The 12,974-nt window shown below is 33.8% G+C and overlaps 1 protein-coding gene across 1 annotated transcript; it reads left to right on the forward strand.

Annotated features, from left to right (window-relative positions):
- The first annotated feature begins 6,318 nt into the window (after positions 1-6,318).
- Positions 6,319-7,888, forward strand: LOC113736965 (UDP-glycosyltransferase 75C1-like). Its single transcript, XM_027264195.2, has one exon. The coding sequence runs from the start codon at positions 6,408-6,410 to the stop codon at positions 7,803-7,805; it is 1,398 nt and encodes a 465-aa protein (XP_027119996.1). The 5' UTR covers positions 6,319-6,407; the 3' UTR covers positions 7,806-7,888.
- Positions 7,889-12,974: the final 5,086 nt, after the last annotated feature.

Genomic DNA, 12,974 nt, shown 5'->3' on the forward strand with positions numbered 1-12,974 from the left:
TTCAGCTTAGGTAGGGTTTTTTTTTTTTTTTTTTTTGTGGATAAAACGCAATCTTCATTAACAAATTGCTGAAAATCATCCATTACAAATTGATCTACATCATTACCCTAATAATAGATTAAACATGCATGCACCAAATTCTAAACAAATGTAAAAAATACAAAAAAATTTAAAATGGTGTTCTAACTCATATATCACCACATCTCCTTTTTGCTAACGTTGCAATCGTCAAATTTATTAATCAACAGTTTTAAACTCCAATAATGATGATGAGATATGTCGAAATAGACCCAAGATCCAAAAAAAATTTCAGATCTGAAGTAAATTTAGATCTAACAATAAAAAAAAAGAAAAAACACAAAAATCTTCATAGGAATCCCTAGGAGAATAGAAAATTCTCATTAAAAATCCTTAGGAGAAATAGAAAACTCTCATTACGAAAATTTAGGAGAGACTTTATTAGAAAAACAATATAAGATAAAATGAAATTCATGGGAGGGAGACTTAAGAGGAGGCCTTTGAAAAAAGCATAAGAAGTAGAGAAAAATTGGAGAAGAGGAGAAGGAAAGAGAAGTTATTGAATCATAATTATGAAGAAAAGAGAAGTTCAATAGCTTTGGTAGGTTTATCTTAATGTATGTATTCTTTGACGCATATACTTCAAGTTACAAATCATTTTTTGCTCAAAAAACTCAAAATAATTCATACCGTATTTGAAAGTATTTGCATTTTAGTCTTGAACCACACCAAGGTAACCAGAATTCCTGTAGTTTATGATAAGAATTTGCCTGCTAGTCTGGTCTATTGCTTGTTTTCTTCAATTTTTAAAAATATTTTGCAGATGGTGCTCAAAAAAACAAAAGAAGAAGAAGAAGAAGAAGAAAACAAACACTCACCCGAATCTTGATTGTTGTTACATCCCAGTCTTAGCAATGTGATATTTGATTTTTGGGACATCAATTTTCTATAAGCATTTGTTTGTATTCTCTCCACTCTCCTGAGAATTTTAGGCATCGTGTAGATAGTAGTTGATGGGCTTTTAATATACGTACAAGTTAAAAAAAATTGAATTACACCCGTTCACTGCAAGTATACAGGTCAACTAGTAGTTTAGGATATATATCGGGTCGATCCCACAGGGAAGAGTAAACAATTACCGGTATTACTAAAGCTTCTCTATTATTTAAACTATCAATGAATTATAACAAATTTAACCTACTGAAATTATACAAAATAACAAATAAAAGCTCCTTAGGTTGTGGTATACCTAACTACTCATGCAAGTGCTATATTTGGATCATTGAGTACTACATCTAAGCTAGTTATGGTGTAATTTCCTTATGCATTTGAATCCTACTTTCGTAGTGAATCAATTATATTTATAACTAATCCATACCTATTCTCATGGTTATGAAATTAGCTACAAGTTCATTTCTTCAGTGAAATTACATGAAATGAATCACTAAAAACCACATAGGTGCACCTCTACTTTCGTGAGTGTACTCCCTATGTTTAGCACTTCTTGAACAAGTGTTAAATCTCAATTTTCATTGCAGAAACAACACCTTAGATAATCACAATCAATGGTACCAGATTAATCATGATTTAAAGAGCCAAAATGCTAAATAACTTGCTCAAATCATAGCAATCAAATAACCAAATAATAAACACTAACAATTATAGAAAGTTCAACCAAACCCAAGGCATAAACTTTAGAGACACATATTGAACACAAAATCCAGAACTTGCATATCAACTAAACTTAGAATCCAATACAAAAGATAAAGAGTTGGAAAAGAGATAACCCTTGTCACATGAGCTTCAACTCCTCCTTCTTCATCTCCATTTTCATCATAATCTAGCTAATATACAAGAATGGAAGAGCTACACTATTCTAAACTAAACTATCCTACTACTCAGAAAGTGCAAGAGCTACATCTTTGCACTCCAAGTTTCTCCCGTATGTCTCTCCATTCTTTTGCAAGATTTGGCTATTTCAAGACTAAGGAAGTCAAGAAAATGAGGCCTACACTTCCCTTTTACAGCTGGTAATGTTTTTCACATGTCTAGCATTGCATGTGACTTATTGGAGGTGAAATTGAGTTTTCCGCATAAAGAGCAGCCTTCTCTGACCAGAATCCGGCCAGAAATCTGGCCATAAATCCGGCCAAGTTCCGGCCGGATTGCTACAGTGACATTTTGGTGCACTTTTGTTCAATTTCCAGTTCTGCTCCGATTTTACGTCAACTTCAACTGAACTTTTTCTTGATGATAAAAGCTGATTTAGCTCTTGACCAAAACATGAAACTTGTAGCCCTTTGAGTTAGCTTTCCAATGCATCAAGAATCACCTCATTTGGATCTGTGTAGGCTGATAAATGACCAAAATACCCTTGACTGCTCATTGCCCTGTTTCAGCTTCGACCAAATGAAATTAGCTACTGTACTTCGGCTTTTTGACTTGGAAAACCTTCAAACTGGATTCAGATGTCTTCATTAAAGTTGTAGATCTATCTCTTATCTTCAAATTGGTTCAAGAATCATCTTAATCCAATCATTGTAGCTCAAGTTATAGTCGAAATACGAAAATGTATCGAAACTGTCAAAATACACAAAATCCAAGTAAAAAGTGATAAAAATCTCATTTAATCACTTAAAAGTATTTTTCACTAATTATAGCCAAAATGATTCATTTTCTTCCAATAATATAACCAAAGTGACTAAAAATAATATAAAATGTCATACAATTATTATGTAAATTAGTCACTTATCAGTAGTTTTGAGTCAAAATCTCAATTAAAGTAAATTTTCAACCTTTTGTACATTAGTTTGAAATATGGATAACCTGGAAGTTCATGTAACTTTTGGAATGTTAATTGTGACAAATTCTAAGGTGCAGGGAAGAACGATAATATGTGTTTCACTGACAAATATGACTTAAAGTTCTCTATTTCTTTAAATTTTGCAATTTTATTTACATTGAGTTTTTTTTTTTTTTTTTTTGGTTATCAAAGAGAGCTAAGCAGCTCAACATATAGATACTAAACGGAGGTGGTTACTCTCACAATATCCAAACTCATCCATCTCCGAACTATATCCAGTGGGCTCTGTAAACGATACAACCCTGACTCCTTCTTGAGGCTATCTTTAGCTAAACAATCCGCAAAGATGTAATCACATTCCAATTCTATAATCAAGCAATCGTATAGGGGCAAAACCTACTCTGGAGACACACCAAATGGGCAATGAAAAGCAGTCCAATGAAATTCTAGTGCTTGTGACCAGAGAAGCCCCAATCCAAAATTGTCTCTCTTTCTTCTCTTTATTATTGGATATGGAGCCTGCATTCATTCTCAAATTTCAGCCCAGCAACAAAATTATTAAGATTATTACTATATTTATTTTCGACTTTCAAATTCTTCCTTTTTCCTCTGTCTTCTAAATCTTAAAGTTTCCATCGAATTGAAAAAAAAAAAAACAAAATTCCTGTCAATTGGTAAATCCATTGCTTCTGTCTGGTTCTTATTTGCAGTTCCTCAACAATATACCTTTAAGGTTATTTAAGATACTTTTGGTTAGAAACAGCGCTTGTTCATAGCGAGATAACAATTTCTCCAAATGCTAATATGGCCCCAGCAAAAAGTTTGATGCACTCGGACATTTCATTACAACTTTTAAACACGAAAATTATAATTTTGTCAAATTTAGGGATCGTATGTCAAATGCATCTCAATGACAATTAGCTATTTTGGAATGTGAAAAATTTTGATAGTTTAGATACTATTGGAATGATTAGCTGTTTATGTTTTTTTTTTCCCTAAAAATTACCATTCAATTATGAATTTTATTTTGAGCAATTTCCGCCTTAATGCCATCAAAATGTCCCAAATCACTCCATTTGTCATATTTTATGAAAGTAATTAGTAAATAAACACCTATGGGCCGGCTATGAAAGTAGATAAATACATATGTACACACCAATCTTTTTGAGAATTTTTTGAATGGAAAACTGCCTTAACATTAAAGAACGAGTGTGGTATGTTGCAGAAACTTTCATTTGTAATCTGCTGGATTATGGTAATTGAAGATAAATCAGTAACTTAGGGTTCGAAATAATAGTTTAAGGTAAATTGAAATAGTTGATCATCTTACGATCCCAAGTGCTAAAAATCAATTTAAGTGTGCAAAATGATAGTGTTGAAAAATTGGAATTCAAAACATATAATCAAAATGAATGAAAAAAAATATCATACTGCACCTGATTATACTAAAATCAATAATCTGATGGTACATAATCAGCCAGTAGTTGATGGTAATGAAACAGTTAATCGTCCAATTAAATAAATACTTGATATAGGCAGGATAAATGATTTAAAGACAAGACACTAATTGCCAGGAATCCTCAGTTTTCTGGTAATGTAATAAGTGTAAGATGAGGTACTGTTATAAAATTATGTAATATGTGTGGTGTTAAATATAGCAGTCAAGTACTGCAATTCAACTAGTTATCCAACAGAGATCAATGTATGAATTTAGCAAATTAATACAACCAAAACCTTTGTATGCAATTTGGACTCATAAGTAGGCCTATTAATGGGCCTAGAATAAGTCTAACCCTATGCTTTAATTGGACTAGGCAAAGTTTGGATTTAAATATTAGATCCAAATAAAATAAAAGTAGAGCTTGGATCATGCTAGATTTAGGCCCAATAAATGTTCCGAACTATATGTGAATATAATTTTTTTTTTTTTGACAATACAGGGTATATCCCAACTTTTTGCCGCACTAATCACCTTGCACCTGAAGTACCCCGCCCTCCAAGAGCCTCAGGCATTAGAGAGGTTCGAACCCTGGACCTTGGGACTTGAATGACTACCCCAAGACCAGTTGAACTAACCTCGAGGGGCGAGTATAATATTATATATATATATATAATGACATAAAAATATTAATAATTTATATATATATTATAAATTATAGTAATTTATAATTATAAAATATATACTATATATAATTATATATTAATTATGAATTTGGACCAAACACAATTTGAGCTGAAATTCATGTAATAGCGTGAGTTGAGTCTAGGGATGGCGATGGGGGCGGGTGCCCGCGGGCAACAGCCCCGCGGGGGGCTCTCGGGGCAGGGGGAATTTTTTGCCCCCGTTTAGAAACGGGGCGGGGGGCGGGGAAGTTGAGTCTAGGGATGGCGATGGGGGCGGGTGCCCGCGCGGGGCTCTCGGGGCGGGGGGGAATTTTTTCCCCCCGTTTAGAAACGGGGCGGGGGAATACTCCCCCCCCCCATCCCCCGCCCCGCCACCCGCAAAAAAAAATTATATGTGATATGTAATTTAATTAGTTATAAACTTATGATAATGATATTATTAGTTAGATGTATTATATAATGTATATTAGTGTATGTAATATAATTGATATTATCAATTATACGAATAATTAGACATGTCTACTAATAGAATTTATTAATTAGTTATACTAAATTTACTAATACATTTATACTAAATTTCTAATTACACTTAATAGAATAACATTTTTTTCTAAAAAAAAAGCACAAACACAATAATGAATTAGTGATTGTATTTGTACTAAAAGTGAAAACTTAACTATTTTAGTTGTATTTATTTCATCATGTTGGATTGTATTCAAATAACTTTTGTTTGATTGTTTTTATGAGTTTCAATTGTAAAATTAAAATGAATAATAACTTGATGATGTGTTGATATTTTAGTACTTGATTATTTATTAAAATTTAACTATAATAAAATTTTATTAATCCAGCGGGAAAAATTTTGTTAACTCCCCGCGGGGGAGACGGGGCGGGGCGGGGGGAGTAGGAGGCGAGAGACGGGGCAGGGGTGGGGGGAGTTTGTAGGCAGCGGAGCGGGGGATCCCCCGCCCCGTTGCCATCCTTAGTTGAGTCTCGATTTGTGAGTGACTTTGAACTTGCCAAAATTTTACTCAGAAAACTCAATTGATGCTCCTACTCATAATTTGACACGGCTGCTTACTATTTCGATGAACCTAAGTAATTAGGTAGACTGGCGGAACATTAGTCAAGGCAATAAGTGATGGAGTCATTATCATGATGAAAAATGATAACCATGATGAACGGTATCCCACCGTGCTTAATTTTCTACGAAACCAAGACAAAATTAAAAAAAAAAACGTTTTTCTCCAAATCGTCACCTCCTCTTAGTCAAAAATGGTTGCTGGTAAAAAAAAAAAAATAGTGATGATTTGGACAGCGTAAACTATATAAACCATAGAAGTCATCAAGAAAAATCAACACATGTACAATTATATTTAGCCTTGCTAGGTCCTCCGTTTGCCCACAATGCATAGAAACATCAATACACAAAAAGACTACACAAGATTTTTCATCAAACACCATGAAGAATCAGCAGCACCACATTCTCATCAGTTGTCTAGCAGCCCAAGGCCATCTCAACCCCACTTTTCAGCTAGCAAAGAGCCTCGCACGAGCTGGTGCACGAGTCACTTTTGCCACCACCATCTATGGCTTTAGCCGCATCAAAAACCTGCCGTCCTTTTCTGGTCTTTCCTTTGCCTCCTTCTCCGACGGCTACGACGATGCAGAGTCAAGAAAGAACATCAAATTTGATAGCTTCTTTGCCGATTTAACACATGTTGGATCCAAAAACCTCACCAAGTTGATCCAAACTTTGTCGGATGAGGACCGGCCGGTTACTTTCTTAATCTACGGTATTATGATGCCTTGGGCAGCTGAGGTTGCTAGTGGAATGAACATCCCATCTGCTTTTCTATCTTTTCAGTGTGCTGCTGCTTTAGCTATTTATCACAAGTACTTCAATAGCCAGGATGGTGTATATGATGGCGTTCGCAAAATTGAACCCTCCATTTCCGTCAAGTTACCTGATCTTCCGTTGTTTGAAAATTGTGATTTGCCCACCATTCTTGTACCCACTGATCCACAATTTGCTTCAGGCCCGCCTATTTTTCATGAGCACATAAGAGCCCTGGAGAAAGATTCTAAGCCTTGCGTACTGGTCAACACTTTTGCCGAGTTGGAAGAAGCATCAATCAGAGCTATTGTTGATCACATGAATGTGATCCCAATTGGACCTTTACTTCCTTGTGTTCATTCGAATGGGAATGATTTATCTGACAAGTCTGTCAGTCTTGATTTATTTGAATGTCACGAAAATGATTATCTCCAGTGGTTGGATTCAAAGCCCAAAAAGTCTGTGGTTTATACAGCATTTGGAAGTCTAACGAAGTTAAAGAAAGATGAAAAGTTAGAGATTTTGCACGGATTAGAGGAAACTGGCAGGCATTACATGATTGTTATGCGAGCAGTGGAGAATGAAGATGAAGAAGTAAAGGAAATGATGGAAAATGGGCTGAATGGAAAGGGGAAAATAGTGCCATGGTGTTCACAGATGGAGGTACTTTGTCACAAGTCAATAGGGTGTTTTCTCACGCACTGTGGGTGGAATTCAACCCTGGAGAGTCTAGTTGCTGGTGTTCCAATTGTGGGATGCCCACATTTTGCTGATCAGACAACAAATGCTAAGCTGATTGAGGAAGTTTGGAGCAACGGGGTGAGAGCAAAAGCTAATGAAGATGGGGTGGTGGGGAGAGAAGAGATCAAGAGATGTGTGGATGTTTTGATGGGAGGTGGAGAAAAGAAGGAAGAAATTAGAAGAAATGCTGCTAAGTGGAGAGGCTTGGCTTTGGAGGCTATGAAGGAAAATGGATCTTCACACAACAATTTCAAATTGTTTTTGGATAGTTTGGATAATTAATGGAACATTAAGACCCCTTTCTTGTACGGCAAAAACTTTTACAGAACATTCAAATTAAAAGAGCCATTTCTTCAACATGAAACTTTGACTTTGGTTCTTTGACGGTTGAAAAATCTCATGTAAAATCTTTGGTTCTTTGGTTCAACATGAAAATCTCATGTAATTGGCTCATTGCTGCATAAATCTTCTACCACAAGAGAGAGAGAGAGAGAGTTACGAATTCAAATGCACGAGGTTGACGGGGTGAAGACGCTTCTTTTGACACCAACCAATTTTGCAAGGCCTGTATAGATTTGGGATAACTTCGTAAACATCGTTTTGGAGTCTCTTCATGAAGCTCCAAGACTGAGGGTGCTCTTGGCCTTTTGATTTAGTTAAAAAAAACATTGGGTTTTGATCCAATAGTCACTGACAACTTCTTTAAAACTCTCTCGTGCACTAAGCAAAGTGCTTCATTATTCTTAAAAAATCAAAAGAGTGCAACAGTACACTTTTTTGGTTTGATGGTTCACCTTTCGATCCTTACACAAGTCTCTTTAGACTCCCTTAGTATAGGAGTAGAATAGATGTTGTTATTGTTAAAAAAAAAGTTAAATCTAGAGAGTATAATAGTGCACTTATCTCACTTGGTGATTCACCCTACAATCCCTACACAAGTTTCTTTAAGCTCCCTTTCCTCCTAGTATAAGAGTGGGAAAGATTTTGTCATTGCGAAAAAAAAAGTCAAATAAGTATTTGGTGTGGAACATCTGCCTCTCAAGTTTTGGTGAATATTACAAGTTTTTAAGACAAACTCTACTTTACACCACTAAACTTGTATCACTTTCCTACTTTGCACTTGAAAGTTCAATTTTGAATATTTTACATTCTAAACTCTCAATTTTGAACACTTTATAAGTTAAATTTTCAAATTTGTCCCATTTAAGTTTAGTCAATGACAACTTTTGCAAATTAATGGCACAGATGACTTAATAAATTAATTATAATTTGCCAAAAGTAATCAAAAGGTGCCAAGATATCATAGCAAAATAAAACAATACATTATCATTAACTTGTGTTATTTTTTATCTCGTTAAATTTACTAACATTATTAGTAATTGAGACCATATAAATAAATGATAATGTACTAAAAATTGTTGAAAAAGTTAAGTGATCATAGTTGGAACAAAATGGTACATTGTCATTAATTTTCACTATCCTTTATCTCATTAATTTTGCAAATGTAATTATTGATTAGATGTAAATGAGACAAACTTGAAACTTTAGGGTTTAAAGTATTCAAAATTAAGAGTTTAGAGTACAAAGTGTCCAAATTAAGTTTTGAGGAGCAAAATAAGGAAGTAATATAAGTTCAAAGGTGGAAAGTGGAGTTAATCCAAGTTTCTAATGTTGATTAACTGAAGACGTTCTTGCTGTCAAGAAAAAGTATTCAATTTTGATCAACTAAAGCAAAGAAATTTGACAAAATTTCCAATAATTCTGCTGATTTATAAACACGACCTCTCCTGGAAAATTGGATATTTTGCTTTCAAACTCAACTTCAAGCATTTTGATGCAAAGATTATGTTTAGTACATGCTTCTAATAATTTAACAACCCTAGACGTGTTTGATAACTCTACTTAATGCTAAAAATTAATTTATTGAGAGTTTTTCAAAATCAGCAGCATGTTTGATAATAAAATTACCTTATCGCTTAATACATAAATACTGCTTAATTTCTGTTCAAAATTTTAAGTGAAAAATTTTCACTGAATTTTCTGAATTAGCTACACTTATTATTCCTCTCAAACAACCCATTCTCGTACATGTTCTCACACAAAATGCACATTTTTTTTTGTTAACACACACACACACACACATACAAAAATACGCAAACTTAAATACAATTTCTCAATTGTTTCATTATTTTTCTCTGACAAATACACACTTTTCTCTCTCTGGTAAAAATAGAAGTAGATTTTTTTAAAAGATAAAATCATCATATTTGCGCGATATTGCAATTCACTTTATAAAGTCAGTCAGAGATCAAATATATATAACCTTGTAGCAATTTAATACTTTTAGCACTTAAATTCACACTTCAGAATTCAAATTTTAAACTTCAATAGTATCAAATGCGGTGTAAGTTACATTGGTAGTTATTTTCTTTTTTCCTTTATTCTTTTCTCTTTTGCAAAACATTAACGAACAAAATTTCATGAAGAATTCAAAATTACAAAAGAAATACAAAAACAACAAAATTTTAAAAACCATATCCCCGTGCATACCATGTGCATATTTGTAAGCTCGTAAAATTTTCTATCCTAGTCTTGTGAAGATACCAGGGCCAACTCGATTAGTTACTCCACAGCTCCATAAATCGGGAAAATTGAGTTCAAAACATGGGACTGAGATGTTTGCGAATTACTTCAAATAGATCTCCAAATTACGTGTGAGAAATTTAAAGGTGAATTTACTGATGATTATTATGTTGGGACTTTGTTATATTTTACCCAAATGTACAGAATTTTATGCTCTGATCCAAAGATTTAGGAAAAAAAAATAAAAATTAAATGTTAAAAAAATAAAAAAATATTCCAACCATTTCGCACGTCTCTCGCACGGACCAGATCTGGAGATCTATTCTTGTATATTACAACCCAAAAAATTACTAGGTGCTACACAAGACCAAAATTTATACTACAAACTATATATTAGAAAAGTTATGGGCTCTATATGGATTGACAATTTTTTTAAAAAATTTTGTTTTTGAAGTTTACAGCAACAATTCAAAAATAAATTTTCAAAAAACAACTTAAAAAACAAATGCAATCTTATAAAAATATAAAAAATTTCAAAAATGCTACTAAAAACATCTTCAAAAACACTCCAAAAATACTTAACCATCTACACCATTACAATAAAATTTTTAAAAAAAAAATCAAAAAACACCTAATGTATATGTAGCCCATGTTTTTTTTAGTCATATTGAATCGATTCGAGGGTCAATGCATTCAAACTTGAAGAATTTGATGATAGTCCCTTGAAAAATATGTTTTAACAAAAAAATGCCCCTTCAAAACAATCAATCATTCAAAAAATCTTATTTTCCAGCAATGATTTTACACAAAAAGAAAATGTTTTGTTCTGTTATAATTAGTGTATAAATAAAAAGGCACAAAAAGTACAAAGATAGACATAATAATTTTTCGTATGACAATCCAAACAAACTCTGACAACACATTTTGTGACTTGGTAGTCAAATAAGGAAAATCTTGCAAATAATGACAATCCAAACAAACTTATTAACTATGTAGCGTTCAGCATCTAAGGTTTCTAACCAGATTGTAATTGAAGTTTAGTATAAACACAACAATTACTAGAACTAAAAATTTGACTATCCAGCACATCAACTTGCCTCTGAAAATTCTTTCTCATTACCCCCTTTTTTTGTAAAAAAAAAAAAAAAAATTCTTGAATAGTGATAGGGTGTTAATTGTTAGTAATTTTATTGTTAATTTTCCTTTGCCCTTGCCAAATATTGTTTTAATTGTTGATATATACTCATTTTTGGTATTTGGACCTATCTACAGGAAGTGGAACTGAGAAATGCTAAAAAGGGAATTTTATTGAGAAAAATCCTCCACACCTTAGAGCCTCCAGCAGATATACAAGTCGGGCCCATATGGTGCTACCAAAAACTCCATTTTCGGTTGCTGATGGAGAGCTCTTATTATCGGTAGTTGGCTTGTATGTGTAGGAGTCCTCCTACCAAAAGGAAACAAGAAGAGTGGAATTGGCAGGAGCTTTCCTCTTGTACTTGGACTTCCAATTTATTCGGCGGGGACCACGGATAAGAAGCATAAGTCATCTTTTGGACTTTAAAATGAGAAACAAACGTATAGAGGGTGGCTTTTGTTCCTAATTCGGTGGGGACCACGGAGAAAAGTTAGGCAATTGTTTTAGAATAGGGAACTTCATTCTTTTGGTTTGGTCCAACTCTTTCGTTTATTTATTTTGCCCCGTTTCCGTTTCTTCGGGGGACAGCTTTTAGCATAGTTTTAGTTTTCTTTTCTTTCTTGGCTCTTTTGATGGCCTGGACCTCAGTTGAATTACGGGGAAATTTTCTCATGAGGCGTGGCTAAGTTTCTGATCTAGTCGAGGAACAACGGAGGACTTGGTTCTACTAAATTTGTGAGATCGAATTAGTTTTTATTTATTTCTATTATTCACTGGTATTTGTCTATCTTCTGCTCTATGTTCATATGGTTGTTTTATTATTCGATTATCCAGGGCCCGGATTCTAGATTAATTCAATAACCCGAAGCCAATTAGGGTAGTTAAATCCGTAATTGTTTAATTATTCTAAACTGGTGGCAACTGGCATGATTGGATTTGTGTCAGGGAGATAGACATGCTAACTTAAAGAGACCCTCGTAGCGTGTTGATTGGTTAGAATTAGGCTCTTCTAATTATTCATGCAATTAGGGAACTGAACTTCTATGGTCGTACGTAGAGTTGTTTCCTGATTAGAGAAATAGTCAACGGTCGTACCTTGGCTATCGACAAATTGAGGAAGAGTTGGTTGTTTATCGCGTGTATGACAACTATAACTAATTTATCAGATAGTAACTGGAATAATCCTTGCATCTGTGATCGAATTAAGTGAACCATCTCCGAAGTTGTCTCTTGGCTAGAGTTCGTCCATTATTATTTTTATTGTGATGATTAGTTAATTGAGTTGTAGTTATTTTATTTTATTTTATTCCAAATAATTTAGTTACTCTCATTTTCAAAAACCCCTCATATCTGGAACTTGAGAAGAAATTAAATTATCCCCAATCCCTGTGGATTCGACCCTGCTTACCGCTATATACAGAATTTGTATTTTATTTGAGCAGGTATTTATTATTGCACAGGTTCGGCACCTGTCAATTTTTGGCGCCGTTGCTGGGGACTGGTGTCAGATTAATTTGTTTCTTTTTGAGTTCACCTTATTTTCATTTTTAATTTGTTTTTCTCTTATTTATTTATTTTTTATTTTTTTTATGGCTGCTAACATTCCATATTTTGATGATAGACTGGACTTTGTTCCTGAATGGGGTTATGAGACTCATGTTTTTCCTAATGATCAATGGGCTGTTGCAAATTGTGAAACTTATTTTGACTCAGGTTATTCAACTGACACA

Source organism: Coffea arabica, chromosome 3e (genome assembly GCF_036785885.1).
Source record: "Coffea arabica cultivar ET-39 chromosome 3e, Coffea Arabica ET-39 HiFi, whole genome shotgun sequence".
Classification (NCBI taxonomy): domain Eukaryota; kingdom Viridiplantae; phylum Streptophyta; class Magnoliopsida; order Gentianales; family Rubiaceae; genus Coffea; species Coffea arabica.

Excerpts from the sequence above, each read along its gene's own strand:
- LOC113736965 (XM_027264195.2), top strand. The coding sequence starts at position 6,408 with ATGAAGAATCAGCAGCACCACATTCTCATCAGTTGTCTAGCAGCCCAA.